Source organism: Triturus cristatus, chromosome 3_1, assembly GCF_964204655.1.
Source record: "Triturus cristatus chromosome 3_1, aTriCri1.1, whole genome shotgun sequence".
NCBI lineage: Eukaryota > Metazoa > Chordata > Amphibia > Caudata > Salamandridae > Triturus > Triturus cristatus.
In genome coordinates, this window is record NC_140583.1 from 450,149,580 (window position 1) to 450,172,185 (window position 22,606).

Consider the following 22,606-nt stretch of genomic DNA (forward strand, 5'->3'; position numbering starts at 1 on the left):
TAGGCCAGTGTGCTTCTCTCCAGCAGGCTGCCGACGTTGTACCACATGCTCTGGTCACACTGTCTCCTTATCTTAGAGTACTTACCAGTTCCACGCTGCAGTAGGATCCATCAAAAAATGCACCTTGTCCTCCGCCTGTACTCGCAGACGGGCCAGGAAAAGCATAGAATAGAGCAATCCCAACCCACAAAGTCTCTGCTGGACTGTGATGAATGATGCTTTCTGAGTTTACACCATGAGGGTAAATTTGGATAAAGGGGGACTTTGTCGTTCTCCACCGAGAAAGGACCATCGTTGTGAGCCAGCCTTAAGAAGAAATCCCTCTCTCGGAAATGCAGGCGGCGGGCCGATTCCAGACGGGATCAGGCCTCTGGCCTGGGCAGGTTGTCGGGTACCACGTGCGCCCATTCCAGGGCATATAACTTACACATGCCCTCTGGGGCCACCACCTCCTGGAGCCATTGTTCCAAGAAACCCAACATGGAGTAACCCTTTACTCTTTCCGGGAATCCCACAACCCTGATGTTATTGCAGCAAGCCCTTCCTACTTGATCGTCCAACTCTGTGAGGCGGCATTCTGTATTTTGAGCACTGGTGCCAACGTTTGCACGGACACCTGCAAGATGGACACCCTCTTGGATATTTTCCTAGAGTCCTCTCTAATGAGGCCAGCTCAACTGCCTTAGAGTCTTACTCTCCAGTCGTTCCCCGGTGGCATCGATTGCGTCTAATAACTTGTCAAACTTGCTGTTGATGTGAGATGTGTCCCCACCACCCGCACCCTCCTTGATCCCCATTTGCTAGGCGCTTACCGGGGCATCTTCCTTAGTCCTTTGAGTACGACCCATAATGCAATAAGATAAGTGTGACCGAGATCGTCCGAAGCGGCAGCCTAAACAACAGCAGTAGGCCCCAGAGGTGCAGTACAGTCCATCACAACCACAGCAATGATATTGAGGGTGGCCCAGTCATCAGGGAGGGTCCCTGCGGATATCAAGATCAGCTCCAGGACAACAACCCTCCCCTTCCAAGCCCCAGCCATAGGGCCACCAACACTGTCTCAAATTTCAGGAGGAAAAGTGGTCAGTAACGACCTGATCTCAATAAATTTAGCATTAGGAGATGTGAAGTAGGCCGCAGGGCACCGCACAGGCAGCACAGTTTAGCTAGTCCCCGGGGCTCCTGCTGCAATGCTGTAAGTAAAGGTCTTGGTGGGGTGGGGGAACCCCCTAATGAACCAAACTGCCCCTCCTCCCCACAAGAGCCAACAGCCTAAATAATTGCCACAGATGCGAAGCCTGACATCCACAGCCTTGGGTCCCACATACCCAACCCCAGTGGACCAGAACACGACATCCAAGCAGTCAGTCCTGGTAGACACCACACACCTCACCTGAAAGGGGAAGGGGAAAGGGGAGGGGTGTGTGTGTGTGTCTGGTGGGAAAGGGGAGGGGGGTGTGAGTCTGGTGGGAAAGGGGAGGTGTGCATGTGTGTGGTGATGACCCTGCCAGTTCTTGCCATGGAGCACGGCCGGGGAAAGGGGAGTTGTGTGTGTGTGTGTGTGTGTGGTGGGAAAGGGGAGGGGGTGTGTGTGTGTGTGTGTGGTGGGAAAGGGGACAGGGGTGTGCACGTGTGTGCCTCACCTGGTGTCACCGGTGGTGTTCCTTCAGCCTCAAAGAGCAGTGCAGTGCATCTGTTGTGCCCTCAGATATCGCTGATATCCCCCAGGAGTGTGGAGAAAGGGGGGCCCCATCCCAACATCCAGAGCCCAAGAATACTGCAGCAGGGGCTCCCTGTCACCCTTTCAGGCACCAGTAGAAGGGGGGGGACCCCACCCCCTTTGGGAACGCCCCCAGCCACTCCGTGCCGATTCGGTAGCGCAGGCCCAAAACCTTTATGGGCACTGCTCCGGCTGGCTCCCTGCTCTCAGTCTAGCTACCGACCAGTCATCGTTTTGCAGAAAGGATGTTGCGCTTCCGTGGCATCCTCCGCTTTACTGTATGTACTCTTTGAACAGCTATCACAATTTGGACAAGATCAAGGACTCGTTGAGTGCTATATTCTTTCCAGGAGTGTAAATCGCTGGAAACTTTGCAGACAAATGTTCTATGACATGCTGAATTTTGAACAACTTGTCATGATGTGGGTGGTCCCCAGGCAATGCAGCAGAAGTGTCATTGATATGCAGTGTATGCTGTAAAATCAAAACCCGGTGTCTGCTCATGACTGGTGCAAAACATGGGAATACACAAACCACGTGAGTTGAACAGAAGAGTGTACGGTTGGTTTGATACTATTCCCGTGTTCATGGTTGGGACCAGAATTGTTTTCAACTCCCTAAGTGAAGTAGAATTCCATAGTTGTAGTCTAGTGTGAGGTGCCAGAGTGCCTCCATGCTCCCTCAAACTGTTCGACATGCAAATTTGTTTGCTGCCGAATTTCCTCAAGGGCGATTACATCCAGAAAAAGATGGAAGTCGTCAAAAGATAAAGAATGTATTGTTGACCGGAGTCTGCAAAGTGAGCAGTCTGCCTCTGCTCAGTGCGATACTTGCCTGCACTCTGTATTTTGGAATACTCTGTCACTACCTCTCCACTGCACAGTTTGCTCTTGCAAAGGGACATCACGACTACCATGGACATGTTACTCGAAATCACAGGAAGATGGGTTGTCCCTGGAATGACAGAAAAATCACTCCCAGGTTCTGCTCCCTCACCTCCACACTCTGATGTTGTCTCAGTATCATATCCTGCCTCAGAGCTTTCCTCCATTATTTGAGCTAAAAGCTCGGACGCAGTCATCCATTGAGATGCATCTCTGTTTTTGAACTAAAACTTTCTGACTTGTTTAGAACGCAGATACTCGTATATATTAATGTTGTGTGTGCTATGAACTGAAAGAATGTTACCGAGTTCTGTGAGTATGTTTGGGTAAGGTAGGCGTGGATGCCCTTTTACTTATGGTCTCCCGCACCTGTGCCCTAGCTCTCCTCCACTCACTATCCGGTAATGCGGTATCCAGGTCCCCCATCCCACTGAAGGGGAGACCTAGTTATATTGATTTGTCTGTCTCCCTTCAGAGCCGCATGGAGTCGAGAAATAAGACTCCTATGTGAGCTCGGGTCTAGCATGACCCTCAACACTTGGGATTCCTCTGGCTTTTCAGGGTAGGAAGTCCATACATCGCAGGGTGTGCGTGATATGCTAGTGTGCTGCAAAAACGGTCCCAGGCCAACTCCAAAAAGCTTGCCCGCTTCAACTAATGTAATTGTGTTGTTTAGGTGTAGATCACCCGAGTTCTGACTTTTCCCGTCTATCCAAAGCATTACATTCATGGAGTCTCTCAAACGTTAAAAGGTTTTAAGCCACCAGAGTGGGAGCAGTTTTGCATACGGTGATCATTAATGAACATGTGTCGCCACCTTCTTCCAGGCCTGTGCTACGTGTGATATTATGAACGGTGTACACGCTGGGGTTCTGCGCTACCATATCAGGGTATGAGGTTTCGTCCAAAGGGGTGTCAAATAACCACAAAGCATAAGTGTTTTCTATAATTCTGTCATAGAAGTAGTAAAATCCTATCCATATCTTGTAAGAATTATTTCTGCGAACTTGTCTGATAGCGAACATATTGCATATATATCAAGTAAGGCGTTTGCCCATGGAATAGCATTAAAGGCACTTTATGAAGCACCAGGTCACAGGCATTCGAATCATCTTTGGGACAACTAAAAAAGCAAACCCAGGATGTGGCCGGCCATTGAACTAATGGACTGCGACTTCGTGGGAAACACACTGTTTACTCAAGCAGTGTTGGCAGGCATTGAAGCGACGGGGTGAGGGACCAGGGGAGCTGTTAAGCGAACCCACATTACCAAGATCCAGGCAGTGCATGGGGAGAAGGGAGCAGACACCGCCCACTGGGGCTAGTACTTACGTTTTCGGTGTCTGCTCAGTATCGACTCAGACATCTGGGTCGGGTTTCCCCTGCACTATTCTGAGAGTGTTGCATCAGCCAATTGCAGAGGGGTATGTTACTTGAAAAGGTGGCCTGGAAAACCATTTGAAAACTTTGGCGGCATCTGAGGAAGTTAGATAACGAAACGCGTCCTGCCGATGGTACAATCAATAAACAGCGGACCTGTGATCCTGTGTGTGCTCTCCTTCCTTGGGAAACGAGGGAGCGTGGTGGTGATGCATATATATCAAGTAAGGTGTTTGCCCATGGAATAGCATTAAAGGCACTGTATGAAGTAACAGGTCACAGGCCCTCTAATCATCTCTTAACAATATATACAATGAAGATTCCACTTATGCTTTAGAGATAATAAAAATTAACCAGTGGCACTTTATGCATAGAGTAGAGGGGAAGATTCTTTGAACCAGTTGTGCTATAAATTCCATGGTGTCCATAGAAGCTCTAAGGTTGGAAATAGGATTAGTGAGCACTTTCATAATCCATATTAGCTGCTGTATTACAAAGCTACCATTGTCTAGTACATGCTAAATAAATGTCCTTAAGGAATCATATGGTTTCGGAATGTCTTGCTCCGATTATTGAGACTGGATCATTTTTAACTAATATTTTAACTGCACTTTAGCACTTTTCTTTGACTAGATATTCAGAATATGAGTAATGTTTATCCTTAAAACTATATAAAATATACTATGAAAAATTGCTCCATGGAAAATGATATAGAGACATATAGATCAAAACGCAGTTTTTGTTATATTTTTCAATCTTGGCAGGCAGCCGTTCCTCAAGTGTATTTGAACTGGAACATAGGGTGCGAAGATGCATAATGCTAGGTAGACTAAAATGTTTACCATTAAAAACTGTGACGGATTTGTGGCAGAATGTAATGTGGTAAGAGGGTATATGCACCTTTCATAATAATAATGTACAGGCCATCGAACATGTAATATTTGCTTGTCCTGCCTTAGAAATGTATCAACAGAAATTTTTAAAACCACTTTTTTAAAAATATGGTATTACAACGGCAATAGCTTCAATGGAGATGATAAATTGTAATTTTAATGAATTAATGTGCTGCAAATTTTTTAAATGTTTTAGTTCCTTTTTAAAGCTGTGTTAATAGATACAATCAGATCTACAATATATAAAATTATAGGATCTAAACCTTTAATAAAAACCATGAACCTGTGAGTGTGAAGTAAGGTACGGTCATCGCAAACTCTCACTTAGCTGACTCAAAGAACCTTTCTCTAAAGATCTAACATTGCCAAGAACTTCTCTAAAAAAGATAAGCGAAAAAGAAAGTAAAAAAAATGAGTTCAAGTTGCAGCACACTCAATAAGGCAAAAACACATTATGCCAAATTTGTCTCTGAAGTTAGGAGATACTTCTTAGTGAGACGTGCGCAGAATGCATGTGACTCACAATGAGTTAGCCATTTCCACCATGTGCCCCTCTTCTCCCACCCACCACAGCGTAGGACAGTGTGCCAGCCTACGTCAGTTACTGAGCCATTCACATATTATTTCCAAACGGCGCATCATATTTTTGGAGAATAGGTGAACACACTTATATTGAGTTATTGTCCCATTCACATGGTAGTTCTACTCTGCATGCCAAAATCCACTTCAACCTCTGATTAGTTATTCAGCCATACACATTTTGCTTTTGAACTTGAATGGCTGAATAACAGATCGGTAGCTGAAGTGTCCTCACCCATTGCCCAATAAGGTATTCTGCTCTTGGTGGAAGTAAATGTGCATGGCACAACAACTTATCGGCAGCTGAAGTGGGCTGGCACCTGAAAAACACAAGGCTGCAATAGGTACAAAAGAAATGGCTGCCTTATTTTGACTTCTCCGGGGGTGGGGTGACCTCGCCAATTGTTGTCCTCTGCACTCCGAAGCACAGAGGACGTCAACTGGTCATCCTCTGCATGGTACATACAGGTAGGACATGTGGTCTATGGCAGAGCCATATATGCATTTTTGGTCTCGATGGAGTGTCTGGACAAAATGTATAGATGATATTGCAGTTTTCGAGGAGATTTTTTTTTTCCTTCTTATTTTGGCTGACTTGTTTAGTCAAACAACTGTTGACATTTGAAACTTGCTGGTTTTTAAAAACACCAAACATTATTTAAAAATGTTTTATAACAGGTTTGTAGCAAGTGACATAACTACTACTTCCAGTTCTTAATATTCAAACGCAGTGTTGTTGAACTGAAGCTGCTTTAGCACCTCTTCATTGATATTTTCTGTTTTCCATTTTATTTTATTTTTAAATAAGAAACATTATGCGGTCTACCTAAACAAAAGACAAACCATACAATGCAACCGACCCCTCTCAATATAGGCAACAGTTAAATAGTCATTTGCTGATGTTTTTATAAGCCCTATCTACATATGTTTCCTTTTTGAAGCAAAGTCATCACACTTGAGAAACCAATTGGGAACCATAAGAGAGAGGAGGTATTCAAGGAAGGTAGGTGAAGTGGAAATTCATGATGCAGTAGCAAAGAGGCAAACCGTGCCCCCCACTCCCTCCTCCGCCACCCCCAGTCGGGTCTCCACCAGAGCCACCACTAAAAATGACTGTCCTATTTCATCTATCTTTGTCCCTATTGCCATTCAAGAGGTTGGGGTCACAGTTGCAGAAGATCCATACTCTGGTATTATGTCTTTCAGTCAAGGGAATCCATCAATGTTTTTCACACTGGCAAATAAGGAAAGGGCTGAGGTAAATTGCAAAGACCAGTTCCTTTCAGACCTTTGAAATCCTAACCTCCTGATTTGTGTTCTACTACTCGGGTCTGAAAATAAAACAATGCTCGGCCCTTAGACCTGGAGGTTGTGCTTGAAACCTGCTGTCTTAAGTGTTGGAGCATGCCAGTCAGGTTTGTACAGCATAATAATAATGGTACCACTACCTGTTACATATGGGTATTATATTGCTTGTTAGGAAGTCTGTATGGTTTGGTTTTGTGTGTGTGTTTTTCTTTTTAACTATCTCTGGGCTCTTGTCAGGCACAGTTGGCTCCTGAAAAGGAGTTGCATTACCTCTAGCACAGTATCTTCAGGGGAGAGGGGGAGGGTTACAGAATGAAATCCCAAAACCCTAATATTTGGTCCATTTGATTATTTTATGGGTTACAGATGTTAATGCCCTGTATAGTCTACGACCCACTATATCAGTAAGCCAATAAACAGATCTGTTGCAAGCAAACATATATACACATCAACGTGGAGCAATTAGTAACTAGCTACATATTAATTGACCCATACACCTTCACTCTTTTTGATTTTTCCTTTATTGAAAAAACATTTTCCTTTAAAAATCATCTTTCAAAAAACCTTTTTGCTTGTGTCACTACATTCCTCATAAATACTTTCTTTACAGTTATAACTTCATTCAAAAGAAGTACAAGTCCCATGAACAGTTCTTGATACTCTGATACAGTCAAAGCCAACACGTGTTTTGCAGCGTACACCTGCTTCTTCAGGGCTCATGTGAGGAAAGTGATGAGGAAAGTAATTAGCAGGTCGAAAAAATAAGACGCTTCTAAGTAGGTTTCATAATCAAAGCATGATAAATTGGGTAGATGTGCCTTTTATCCTCAATGAACTGCTTTCATTGTATTTCCATACGAAAATAATCTTTCATCGCAAAACAGCTACCTATTCCATTTAATTATATCATCTCCACGTCACATTGCGGTCCTTCAATCTATATCCTGGTTTTAAATTGCACCTTGAATCCGCATGATGTGACTCGCATCCTATGGGATGCCGCGAAACATGTGTTGGCTGCGACTGTATCAGAGGATCAAGAACTATTCATGGGACTTGTACCAGTTTTAAATGTGATTAAAAAGTTATCACTTTACAGACATTTTGGAAGAAATGTACTGACATAACAAGTAAAAAGGTTTTTTGAAAGAGGATTTTAAGGAAACAAAATGTTTTTAAGAAACAACCAAGCGACAAGAGGGTGGGTGTATGGGTTAACTAATATGTAGCCAGTTGATAATGGCTCCCACTGATGTGTATACTAAACTTGGGTTCATTCTGCTCTCAGTGACTTGCAGCACACCAGAACTTTTCCTTAAAGTCTCCTTGGAAACAGGCCTTGGCTGGTGATCCCAAAGCATTTAGAGGCTCCGTCCATGAGGAGTCCAACTGCTCCTCCACTGTTTACTGTCACGTTGCTGTTGGAACATGAAGAGCAGCATCTATTGCCTCTTTGTTCCACACACTAATGCTGTGACTTTAGAGACCTTGCCACTCGGCTAGTTCTCCACTCCGCCTATAAGGAATGTGAAGCTCCTAAAGTTTTTAGAAGAGTGCTCATGTTGCAACCCAACCACCTTTGCCCCGTTGTTGATTTATTTATGTATTTTGTTAAGCACCAGTCTGAAAAGGTGTCCTCCATGTCTGTACATGGTGATACAGCTAAGACATAACACTCAGCTATTTCACTCCTTTCTTTATTTGTTTGATGGTGTTTTTTTAATTTTTAATGAGCCATCTAAAATCTATTTACTAGATCACAGACACAAGTAAAATTGAACAAACTATTTTGTGTTTTGACCAGATGTCATTGGTCGATTTGGGAAAGAAGCTTCTAGAGGCTGCTCGTTCTGGTCAAGATGACGAGGTTCGCGTTTTAATGGCAAATGGAGCACCATTTACCACAGACTGGGTAATTGTTTTACTTTATTCTTGTTCTTGTTAGTTTAATTCAGTGTTCTCCTCTACAATTGAAGTGTTATCTGGGAAATAAAGAATGTGTTAATTTAAAATGTAAAGCCTACTTTCAGCTGGTGGATTGTAAGTTCAATGCAGTAAACTGCTTTTTAGGAAATGTGCATCTTTTTGTATTGAATTATTTATTAACATTTGTAAAGTGCAGACAATCACCAAAAGGGTTCTTGTCGCTAAACATCATTGAAACAATAGCCAGAACCAAACAGACATTTAAGAAAATTCCAAGTTTTTAGAGAGCTCCTAAACATCATCAGGGAATCATGAGACCAGAACTATAGTGGTAATGTATTTGGTGATTTGCGGCTGCTACTTACTTTAAACACAATCTTGGTTTAAAGTAAGTAGCACAGGACATAATTTTGATATGAACTGAGAGGAACCAACCGGTTTCCCAAAGTAGTAATTTTAATTGCAGCGTATTTGCTAGAAATGTCAGTTTGTGCCTCCAGAATTAGGTTTGTTGAAAGAAGTTTTCAGCTTTTGATACTTTTTTGCACTAAAATAAAGATACCTCTGACACATAGATTTAAAATTCATTGTTCAGTGCTCTGAGACCCTTGTAACCATATTCAATTAAGTGTTCACTATGTTTGTATTTTGCAACTTCATGACTTTGTGTGGAAAAAGAAGCATATGAAGGTTTTATATAGAACCGTATGCTAGAAATTGCACATGCAGCAGGATTGAGAGCAATTGGTAACCACGCGTACAAGCATTGTTGAGCCATAATGGAAAGGAAGTGAAGTATTACATTGCCCAAAAGCACTCTGCGTGGCTAGCTAGGATCTGCTGTTTGATAGAAAAATGTAAAGTGCCCCTGGGTTTGATCATTCTCTTTCCTACCTACACATAAATACACCGAGTCATGTTATTTTAGGTCCAAGTGAAACGCCCACTTTCAAATTTCCACTTGAACTGAGGTGAACTATGTTAAAACGATCAAAAACCAATTGGAGAAGCCAGTGTCATGAAACTAGAAAGACAAAGACATACACTTGTTAAAAGACCAGGTTGATTAAATGGTTCTTTTTATATAAAAATTGGACTGTTGGAAAAGGCATCTAAGAAAAAAAACAGGAAAGGCATATTCTCATCATACATTAGTGTTCTGTTTGTTTCATGGAAACCCATGTTCCCATTTATATACTCGCCATAAATAAATTATGTAGACTAAATATCTTAAAAAAATGTATGTTTAAGCAATCATAAATTCTATGACACAGATTAAGCAAAAAATCAGAGAAAGCAAAAAATCAGATGTACAAAATGCATCCTTGATGCACCTATGAAAGCAGTCCAATAACTTGTTAACATCAAAATGGGTCGCTAATGTACTTAGCAATAAAAGACTAAAAAAAACCTGGTCTAATTTCATTCGACAAATGTTTGAAAATTCGCTTCTTGGTACAGAAAAATAGAGAAGAAAATAAATCTTTGATACTTGCCTTATGGAAGCTCAGTGGGGCTGACAACCAGACAGAAAAGGACTCGAACCTTACCAGCTGGCTGTTCTTGTCTCTTATCTTTCCTTTTAACATTTGTCAGGCTGTTATCTCTAATTCGCTTATATTTGTCTTCAGTCAAAATGCCTATATAAAGTCATCATACTTGGACACCAACTTGTCTAGGTCGGTGGTAGTGTATGAGATAAATACAGTGTCATATGCTTTAAGAGTCAGTGGGGCAGGTTTAGCACCTGCCTTCACAGAACATGCAGGCACACCCTTGCGTGCTTTGTTCAGATCCCTTAATATGCTGTGTAAAAAGATGAGGGGTGCAACACACATCCTTGTGACACACCTCAATTGTGTTGAAGGTAGGATTTCTGCCAAGGTCCACGGATGCCTGTAAATGATCATGGGTCTGTTTGAACAAATAGCTCGCATATAAACGTGCTCCAAGGTTCTTCGTGACGACTCCGAGCTTGGAGCAGTCCATCATTTAAAATGCTAAGGATAGCCCCATACACGTTAGGTTCATTATCCCCTTTTTCCATTAAGCCTTTACAATTCAACAGGTCTCACATTTGCAAGAGTTTGAGCTATTGGCATTGTCAACTGACCAAAACAAGGACAGTATTCTCTTACTGACAGAAGTTGTCAAAAAAAAGGGCATGTTCTGTGCCCCACCTTCTATGTCAAAAACCCATTCTATGCCTTGGCATTACCATAGACAGGCCTTGGTCACAGAATGTAAACTAGATGAACATGTTTGCTGGACTAGTAAAAAGTTAGGATGCCAGTTTCACATGCAGATTAGGTCATTCAGTGAAAGGATGTTTTCCTATATATGCTGAAAGAGCTATTCCTGACCCAACTGATAGACGTTTGAGTCTAAAGTGTAAGGATTTTAATTTGTTACTCTCAAATCACTCTAAATGTCAAGAACAAGCATTAGCTCACTAAGCCATCTTCACACTCCTCATACTGTACCTGGTCACAAACGTTTCCTATGATTTGGATTTAGTCAGACTGCATGACGTTTACAAGGAATGCCAGACAAATGTCTCAAATGTCACTTTAACCTGATTTTGACGTGATCTGAACAAGATTTCCCATTGACACTTTTTATACCCAGACCAGTTCCTGAATTGAGCCAAAATTAGAACTAGATTAGAACCAAATCCTCAGACAAACGTACTCAAGAAACAAGACATGGCCGTTAGCAACAGCACAATGTGGTCCAGCTTTCCATTTTGACTGAATTTCAGACTGTTTCAGAGAATGTTGTAGCTGTGGTTCAGTGATATTTCAGTAACATTCAGAAGCTGAAATTAGTTCCGCACACCAACCCAGTAGAAACATTCAAAGAGCAACGAGGAGACACAGCGGTAGCTGAGGTTGGTCGTGCTGATTAGGGGTGGGCGGAATTTGCGTAATCGCGTTACGCAAATCTCCGCGAAACGGTAAAATATCTCCGCGAACACGCAGAAATTCCGCGAACACGCGGAATTGCTTGTTCGCGATACTTTTTTCCTGTTCGCGATCGCTGTTTGCGTGCTCGGGGTGAAATATCTCGCGAACACGCATATTGAGAACGCGAACAAGCAAAAAATTTCGCGAAGTCGCGGAACGCAGATTTTTGAGCAATTTCGCGTTCTCCGCGGAACGCGAAATTACCCAAATTCCGCAAATTCCGCGAACGGAACGGAATTTACCGCCCAGGCCTAGTGCTGATGTCGTTGCATTTCTACAACTTAGCTTTGAATCTTGTTACTAAACTGGCAAGTCTGCTGATAAAAGGGAACTGTATTTACTTTAATGAAGGAAGAGCATCCCCTGTTGGGTATTAATCAGTTACCTAGATGCATCTAAATTAAACACCTAATATTCCATAGTATCTTGAACCACAGAGAACATAATATAGATATGGTGGTGTACACTAATTCTTGCAAAAATATATCCAACAAAAATTTCTGTATATTCCCAAAATACATCTTCATTGTTTAACTCAACAAAGCAAACTTGAAGGAATGCGTGTGTCCCTTATAAAGATCATTCTCGTATTTGAATACAGGAAATTCGTTGTCGAGAATGTCTCTTTCAAACGTGCGCATTATTTAGAATGGTGACACCGCCAAAGAGAATTCTTCTTTGTGGAGGCTTCCTCGCTATCACACACTCCGGCTTTGAATGCCACACTTTTAACTTGAAAAGTCTTTGGAATTTAAGGATAGGGAATCATCAACAGGACTAGGGAAAAAAGCAACAGTAATCAATCCTAAAAATACCCTTTCTCTGATTCTTGCTGTTTTTTTTCTTTCTTCTGAACAATGTGACTTCTAAGCTTCCTGGAGCCTGAAATGGGGGAAAAAAAAATTCATATTCGTGTTCATTCAGAAAAGTCATGGGAGGAGTGGGTGGAAGGCAGGGGGCATAGGATGTTGACAGAACAGAGAGGATGTCAGGTGAAGATGGGATGCTGTGCCCTCTCTAACCAGCTGAAAACTGAGTGATTGTTTTCTTGCAGAGAGTTCCTTTGGGTGTTGATGCAGTTCGGAGAAATCTATAAAACGCACCTTTTCACTTTAGGTCTCGACGTTTACCAAATGTGTTATAATTTAAAGCTCCTTTGGTAAAAAAAAGATACTTGGAGGTAAATGAGTTCTTTCAAGAACATATGGCAACTCTGCTCAGACAATTCTACAGAGCAGTTTGTGGTTGCTCGGAGAAGGCCGAGGATGTGTGTTTCAAAAGCAGGAGGGAGGAGGAGGAAGCTGCGGCCAAAACAGACCTTGGTCCTTGAATGTACAGAAAATGTGGCAAGATAAGAGCAAGATTTACAGTTCTGTTTACAAAAGAGCTCTGTAAACCATGCACTAGTCTCCAGTGCGCCATCTTAAAGAAATAGTGCTCACGAGCTCTGCCACGTGGGCAGTACTTAAAAATAGGTGGAGCTTTTATGTAGGTGCTACTCGAGTGTCATAACTGCTGTAATGCTGCTGATTTCGCTGTTAATAAAAAGTTATTTGAAAAAAAATAAAAAAAAATAAAAATAGGTGGAGCTTTTAAAGCCGATATCTTGAATACTGCAAGTTTTGCTGAGATGGCGCTAGTGCTGCCTAGGCAAGACCTAAAAAGCAAACTTTGCAGTTATCCGATGAGCTATCAGACTTTGTTCCTGGTTGCCCAACCCCTCTTGGAAACCCAGCTTGACTTATGAAATTATACTGCCTCATAATATCAATGATATTAGACAGTTGTGCAGTCTTTCCAGCAGCATTCATTCTAGGAGCGTGACTGATGAATCTAGGAGTAGTTATGTTGCTGGGAGGGCTGAACACTGTTGGAATTAATATGCAATAATTGGTAATAGGCTGTGAGATACTGTGAAGAGCTGTACAGATACCATTATATAACACTATGTTTGGAAGAGATACCAACTCTGAAATTCATGGACAGCAGGCACTTAGTGAACATGTAATATATGCCAAATGTGGGGTTGTTATGTTGACGATGAATACAAATAAAAAATGTTTTAAACTGATGAATCTAGGAGCGAAATGGGCCTATGGCAGCTTATCTTTTTAGAAGATAGGAATGGTTACTGAGAGGAGTCAAGTCTCTAGCAACACCAGGGAACTGCAGAGTGTCTAAAGAATCTTACTTAGTTAGGTTATGTAGGTCTGTGGGAACACCGATCAATCTAGGTACAGGGGCAATAGTTAGCAGCGTCAGGGTCTCCAAGATCATATAACAATGCAAAATGAGCCTTATCCAGTACAGTTTCAATGCAGCTGTTCCCTATCTTCTACCACCCAGCACATTTCAAAAAGTTCTCTGATCTAAAGACACAAGATTCTGCAAGCTTCTCTTGAGACTTCCTAATATATGCCCATTTAGGTAAAAGAGCACTTCTGTACTCACAAGCTTATTGTTAATCACCTCATAGTTCTAAGGAAGAACCTTACCTCGGTTGCATAATTCCCGTTTGTACACATAGAATTCTACTTTATCACTGATTTGGGCGGTCTTTAGCCTGACTGTTTCATCTTAAGTTGAGATAAACCCTGAAATAGCCTCCCTCGAGCCCCAATCATTCTTGAAAAGCAGGTAAGACCTCTCCAAGGACAGTAGCTGCATTTGAACCAGGTCAACCTTGACCAACCACAAGTGCCTACATTCATTAGAAGGAACTTCAAACATAGCCTAAATTTGCTTTAAGCATCAGGTTGAGGTAGTGACCAGCAGCTACAGATTCAGTGTCCGAGAAGTATTATTGTTCTTGTGATCATTCGGTTGTACGACGGTACAACTCTGGTAAATACATCGCATGCATTTGCCTCACATTTTTTAGCACGCAGTTTTTGCCACGATTATGCATTTACATTGCATGCCAATACCACTCATTGTTTTTACATTTAAAAACAATCTATTTGTGGGGGAAGGCCCCCCACCCCCAATTTACCTTAAATTCATGGTATTGGTATGCGATGTAAATGCATGATCGCGGTAAAAAAAATTGTACTAAAAATTGCGCGGCAAATTCATGGGATGTATTTACCTCGTTGTAAAGGCTGTTTCCCGATCATTCTTATATCTATACATAATGAACAAGGAAGTTGTATATCTAAACAATGAAACCAGGATGATTAAATAGTCCATAATTTACTCAAACCCACAGACCTGTTCGCATCAGTCATTCCCTCACTGTTTATGAAGGGGTCTTGTGTTTGTATGTCTTACAACCCGAAGTAGGACTATTGAGTTTTTGACTTCAGGTATAGTCCCATAAACGAGAACTAGAATTACAATTAAGTTACTACTTGCTTTTTATTCAACATTGTTTGTATGTTCTTTTTAGTACTGTGATTAGGTTGCAGATAATTAATATTTCTGACTACAACATCTACATAAGGCTATGAATACAGTGTGTTATTAAATGAACAAGTAATGCTCCTTTAAATTTACCTTTGTTGTCTTCACTCTGATGACAGCTGGGGACCTCTCCACTTCATCTGGCTGCACAGTATGGACATTACTCAACAACAGAAGTACTTTTAAGAGCGGGCGTGAGTAGGGATGCTCGCACAAAAGTTGATCGAACTCCATTACACATGGCAGCTGCAGAAGGTCATGCAAATATAGTGGAAGTGCTTCTGAAGGTAAATTTATTTTTACATTGCACGCCATGTTGTTTAATCATTCTTTTTTCTGTAAGATGTAAGCCATGCCATTTACTTTAGGAACCAAAAATGCTGCATAAATTGTATATGTTTTGTGTTAAATTGTTATTGCTCTTCTATAAAGCTAGGAAGTATAGTTCATGGAGGGTTATAGTCCTATCGGTATTCGGACAAAATGTAAAGTTTTAAACATCGCAAGACAGAAATATCAGAAAAATATATTGTGATACAAAAATATTGTGATGCTGAAATATTGGCAAAATATTTGTTTTCAGGTAAGAAATATTGTTATTAAGAACATAGTTGTTAATATTGTTTCAATAATATAGTTGTAAAAAATATTGTGTGTGTTTTTACATATATATGTATGAGACTCAATGGATTTTTTCAACCGAATCGCCAACATACCCTGGAAAGAGGATTATACAATGATACTCATTGATGTGGTATCATTGTATACTTCGATCGGGCATGAAGATGGGATCAAAGCCTGTGAGTTTTACCTTCGATCAAGATCTTTAAATTTTCTCCAACAGACCAACCTGATACTGGAAATGCTGCACTTTTGCCTGACTAACAACATCTTCATTTTTGACAAGAAGTGTGATAAGCAGAGCAAAGGCACAGCAATGGGCACTTACTTTGCGCCAACATACGTCAATCTCACAATGGGCATGTGGGAGGCAGAACAAATTTTGTCAGACAAGAACTAACAGATGATGGAGAACATTGTACTTTGGTTACGTTAAATAGACGATCTGTTTTTAATTTGGAGGGAGATACAGAGGAACTAAATACCTTTCTAAAGAGTCTCAATGACAATAGACTTAAACTTCAATTTACATACAACATCAACAAGACAGAGATAGACTATTTGGACATAGACGTCTATATAAAAGATCAGAGAATGCATACTACACTCTTTCGAAAAGCTACTGCGTGCAACAGCATCTTATCAGCGAGCAGCGCTCACCCCAGATGTTTATAATGGAATGTTCTGTATTGAGAATTCTTAAGAGCACGAAGGAACTGCTTGGAAGAACCAGAATTCCTCCTACAATTGGATCAAATGTACAACAGATTCTTGATCAGAGGATACCCCATTCCAGTACTAGAAAATGCTAAATCAAGAACCCTGAAAAAGAAAAAAAAAGTTTTATTATATCCCAAGAGAACAACTTTGGGACAGAATGATGACTCTGCGATTAACAAAATAAGATACACAACGCAGTTTAATTCCTTGTGCAATACAATAAGGGATGTGCTCCAAGATCATTGGAAAATTTTGAGAAGGGATGACGACCTAAAGGAAGTTACATCTGATCATCTTAATATAACGTATAAGAAAGCGCCCTCTCTGGGAGACCTCCTCAAACACAGTCACTATCAGAGAACAGACTGAGGTGACAGTAAAATGCAATGGTTGAGAGCGAAAGGATTTTTTAAATGTCCAAAATGCAAAGCATGTAAACGTGTCCTGAACCAACAGAAAACGAACACTATGTTGGATGAGCAAAAGACCATCAGAGAGAGGATCACCTGCAAAACCACATATGTGATCCTTGCCCTAAAATGCGAATGCGAAAAGGAATATATAGGCAGTACTGTAAACAAACTAAAACGACACATTCTACAACATCTAAGGGCAATCAAGAATGAAGACTTTGCATATGCAATCGGCAAACATATCTGGAAAGAACACGAAGGAAACTGATAATCTCTGGTTCTATGGAGTAGAACGTATCCCTCCTAACATAAGAGGTGGAGATTGGGATCTACTATCAAGGCAAGCAGAATCTAAATGGATCATCATGAAAGGGACGGAAATACCATGGGGACTTAATGCAGATGCAGAATTGCACAATTCTTCTATAAATTCATGCTCTGAGTAGTAATTATCCATCTCTCACAAACCTGGAGAACAATGAGTTGAACAACAAAAATTTATTTTTAGATAGATCTTTTCTATTGTATATACCTTGGTTCAATTTCTATTTGAGTTGTTTTTTTAGCCAGCATTTGCACTTTAGGAAGACAATTGAGTTTTACGCTAAGTAATGAATATAACATCAAGTCTTTATCAAAACGTTGTGAGTGATATGAAGAACATCGATCAGACCCATAGTTTCATAACTTTTTAATTGAGGGAATTTGCATATAATGTTTAACTACGATTTAGCTCTTAAGTGGTAATGAGGATTTGCTTAACTTACGAAAGAGAAGAGTGCAATTTATTTAAAGGTCAAATATAAGAAGGTACTTTACGGAGACTTGGCAATTTTGCACCTTAAAATTTAGACCTACCTCTTCAATCACATTGGTACTTGCATCTTTCCACATCTTTATTAATTTAACATTTACAATGTGAATAACTGAATTAAATAAAAATAGGTTTTTATTGTCATTTATATCCGAGGTACTTCACCATCCCTACAGTTTTACTCCTACTTTTACCTCATTTGCTATATTTGCACATACGTTTTATGCGTATCTCTTAAATATTAACAATTTCAATCCTTCTATGTCATGAAAACAATAGGGTGGCAGGGCAATTTTAAAAGGTACTTTACCAACCTTATACTGCCTCTTTGAGTTTAAATTTTCTATGTTTCTGATTACAAAACAGCATCTCATTTTAGGTATTTCACGACTGAAAGACTGTGATTAAGTTCAAAACTCTGTCTTCGTAACACAAGTGCTTTTTACACATGTTATAGTTAGGTGGACATTTCACTCGTAAAAAACCAATGAAATTCCCCCGTTATAGTTAGTTCAGATAACTATAACTCGCGCGACCGCCACTCTATCAAAAGGATGATGTCATGAGTGATGCCACTGACCATGTCATGAGTGATGTAATATGTGACGTCATGAGCAGTGGATTGCGGGCACGCGAGTTATAGTTATCTGAACTAACTATAACGGGAGAATTTCATTGGTTTTTTACGAGTGAAATGTCCACCTAACTATAACATGTGTAAAAAGCACTTGTGTTACAAAGACAGAGTTTTGAACTTAATCACAGTCTTTCAGTCGTGAAATACCTAAAATGAGATGCTGTTTTGTAATCAGAAACATAGGAAATTTAAACGAGTGAAATGTCCACCTAACTATAACGTGTGAAACCTATGATTTTTTAAGTGAATTTATACATACATATATATATTCCCGGGAAGAAGAGGCAGCCGTTCTGGAGTTGGGCTATAAATAGCAGTTATTTTCAAGCAAACGACAGCAGATAACACGTTTCGACTCACAAGAGTCTTGATCACATGACCACAGCAATTCATTTTGGCCTTTAATTAATACGTCAGTGCGACAATGCTTTTCATTAGCATAGAAAACAGATCCTCTTCAAACTTCACGAGCGTGTGATACAACAGTGACTGTCTGCGATAACCGGAAATCATGCATACAAAATATATATAAAATATATCACTTGATCAAGCGTGCAAATGCACATTAATCTAAACCTCACAATTTTATGAAAGAAAAATGTATTGCACTTTTTTTTTCTCACTATCACGTTAGTATTCATCAGGACTTCATTTCCCATAGTGCCTTGTAACATTCACTGAAACACCACTCTGACCGAATATGTTGAGTTTCAGTTTACATGTTCGTCATTCGGGTACTTAGGCTAAACAGATCTATCACCCTGTCTTGTAGCGATGGATACCTACAAGTTCTGATTATTGTACAAATATACGGAGATTGGGAGATTGACAAAGGGTTTAGTGGCCATGCTAATTGTTCCATTACTCAGTTATCTGGGAATGGAAAAATAAATCAAGTTAATCCGTCATGTGGATCAGCACAAGATAGTCATACGTCGGCCGGGCGGCATTGTTTAAGATGATGTCGCTGCCTTCGTAACACAAGTGCTTTTTACACATGTTATAGTTAGGTGGACATTTCACTCGTAAAAAACCAATGAAATTCCCCCGTTATAGTTAGTTCAGATAACTATAACTCGCGCGACCGCCACTCTATCAAAAGGATGATGTCATGAGTGATGCCACTGACCATGTCATGAGTGATGTAATATGTGACGTCATGAGCAGTGGATTGCGGGCACGCGAGTTATAGTTATCTGAACTAACTATAACGGGAGAATTTCATTGGTTTTTTACGAGTGAAATGTCCACCTAACTATAACATGTGTAAAAAGCACTTGTGTTACAAAGACAGAGTTTTGAACTTAATCACAGTCTTTCAGTCGTGAAATACCTAAAATGAGATGCTGTTTTGTAATCAGAAACATAGGAAATTTAAACGAGTGAAATGTCCACCTAACTATAACGTGTGAAACCTATGATTTTTTAAGTGAATTTATACATACATATATATATTCCCGGGAAGAAGAGGCAGCCGTTCTGGAGTTGGGCTATAAATAGCAGTTATTTTCAAGCAAACGACAGCAGATAACACGTTTCGACTCACAAGAGTCTTGATCACATGACCACAGCAATTCATTTTGGCCTTTAATTAATACGTCAGTGCGACAATGCTTTTCATTAGCATAGAAAACAGATCCTCTTCAAACTTCACGAGCGTGTGATACAACAGTGACTGTCTGCGATAACCGGAAATCATGCATACAAAATATATATAAAATATATCACTTGATCAAGCGTGCAAATGCACATTAATCTAAACCTCACAATTTTATGAAAGAAAAATGTATTGCACTTTTTTTTTCTCACTATCACGTTAGTATTCATCAGGACTTCATTTCCCATAGTGCCTTGTAACATTCACTGAAACACCACTCTGACCGAATATGTTGAGTTTCAGTTTACATGTTCGTCATTCGGGTACTTAGGCTAAACAGATCTATCACCCTGTCTTGTAGCGATGGATACCTACAAGTTCTGATTATTGTACAAATATACGGAGATTGGGAGATTGACAAAGGGTTTAGTGGCCATGCTAATTGTTCCATTACTCAGTTATCTGGGAATGGAAAAATAAATCAAGTTAATCCGTCATGTGGATCAGCACAAGATAGTCATACGTCGGCCGGGCGGCATTGTTTAAGATGATGTCGCTGCCGCGTTTCCTGTACGCCTTACAGAACACAATGGACGTTGTCCCGGCGCGCTACTTTCGCGAGGTGGAGAGTTTGCAGCGCCGCCTGTTCTGGGAGGGTAGACCGCGTATCGCCCTGGCGAAGCTGACGCTCCCGTGGTACGACGGGGGGGTTGCCCTCCCAGACATCAAGCGATATTACTGGGCCTCCCAGCTGGCTGCGATAAATCACGGCCTTTACGGGCCCGCTCTAAACCCGGCCTTTGAGATGGATAAAATGTTACTGCCGGGCGGCGACTATAATCGGGCGCTTTATTCTAGCTCCCTCGACGCACGTCTGACGGGCCCCACGCGGGTCATGGTGCGAGTGTGGCACGCGGCTAACTTGGCGATGGGGTGGAAGGATCGTTTGACCCGGGCGACGCCACTATACGCATCTGAGCGGCTGGGCTCCCTGTGGACCTCGAAGGGCTTTGAGAAGTGGGACATGATAGGCATCAGCAGGGTGGGCGATCTCTGGACGAGGGGGGGATTCAAAACGTTCGATGTGCTGCAGACGGAATTCCAGTTGCAGGACAGGGAGTACTTTCGATATATGCAGATCCGTCATGCGTTGTGCTCCGTATTCCCGGACGTTGCCTCCATCCCGGAGTACTCCCCTCTGGAGGATAGAGTGCTAGATGGGCATGTACCGGACGCCACGATTTCATTAATTTACAAAAAACTCATCAATGATCGTTCGGGACTGCTGACTGGCCTTCGGGAGGCGTGGGGGGCAGATGGATTGGAGCTGGATGACGAGGACTGGGTGTCTGCGGTGGCCTCCCCGAAAGAGGTGGCCATACCGGCTCGCCTTCGCTTCGTCCAGCTCAAGATACTCCATAGGGTCTATGTTACGGGGCCGAGTCTGATGCGTATGGGTTATGCTGTGGACGGGTTGTGTAAGCGTGGGTGTGGTTCTTTGGGGACCTTTCTCCATATATTGTGGGAATGCCCGGAGGTGGCGCGATTCTGGCGTGGTGTGCACGAGGTCTTGCAGGCAGTTACGCATGTGCCGCTGCTGCCCGAGGCGAGGAGATGTCTCCTGAATGTGTGGGAGCCAACCGACTACTCAGTGCCGCAGACATGGTGGGTGACTCTGGGATATATGGTGGCCAAGCGTGATATTGCGCAATTGTGGGGTTCCCAGAGGTCACCGACTGTCTCGGCGTGGAAGGACAACATGGATTGGTGTATGTTTCGGGAAAAGGTGGTGTATGTTGCGAGAGGTAAGCCTGGGAAATGGGTGAAAGTGTGGGGCCCCTGGAACGCCTACCGTGGGGGAATCCGTACCCCGCCGCTGATGCCTGATCCGTCACCGGCCCCGTCTCCTTAGCCTGCTTGTCCTCCTGGTTCTGGGCTTGAGTTCACTTTGTCTCCGTCCCGACCTATTCCCCCCCCCTTGATATTCCTGTGGACCGGTAGGGTCCCCCCCAAGGGAGCACATGCTATTGTTTCCGATTGTGAATTGCCTTGTGGACTTGTTTTCTTCGTTATTTATATAAAAATGAAACCGTTGTGTGGGGTCCGGATGATGTGGCTGCCAACGCTTCTTTCAACTCCTGTGATCTCCCTTCTGCCGCAGCGTGTGTTCTACTGTTTGTATTATATGCTCTTTCTGTCTGCTAGCGGCCGGCCTGAAGGTTGTAGGCCCATCTTTGTATATCTTTTGGATTCTGTAATAAACGGTTTAAAAAAAAAATAAATAAAAAAAAAAAAAGATAGTCATACGTCATATCAACTAAATAAATCTAACTAAATTCAGCTATAGTAGCCAGATATTCCAAAGAAGGGGTTCCACAATGATGTTACTTCTTCATGCAGTTTATCCCCGTCTGTAGTGTTCCTCCATACAAACATAGCCAAGTGACGAATCTAAAAATTGACAAAATTATATAAAAAGTTAGTTTACGCTACCAATCTCTATTCAGTACATCATTAATTTATATTCTTTTTCCTCAAACAATATTTTGCTCTAAACATAAGGCCACCCTTTATTCTCCTCAACTCAGTGAACAACATTGGAGGCACTAGGGAATACGGAGTAAGGATGCAACACACATGTGCGTGATAAATGACAAACACAAAGAACAGATGTTGATAATAACAGACCGCTGTTTCATACCTTTTCATAGATACCCCAGACCTCCTGTTATACAGTGCATCTGTA

General features: G+C 41.6%; 1 protein-coding gene across 6 annotated transcripts in view; it reads left to right on the forward strand.

The window, feature by feature from the left end:
- The window catches only part of GABPB1 (GA binding protein transcription factor subunit beta 1), a 600,584-nt gene that overhangs the window by 92,057 nt on the left and 485,921 nt on the right, over positions 1–22,606 (forward strand). For all 6 annotated transcript variants that reach the window (XM_085644252.1, XM_085644253.1, XM_085644254.1 and 3 more), the window contains exons 3-4: positions 8,569–8,676; positions 15,178–15,345. In XM_085644252.1, coding sequence (XP_085500378.1) covers positions 8,569–8,676; positions 15,178–15,345 — 276 coding nt within the window. The remainder of the gene's footprint in view (positions 1–8,568; positions 8,677–15,177; positions 15,346–22,606) is intronic.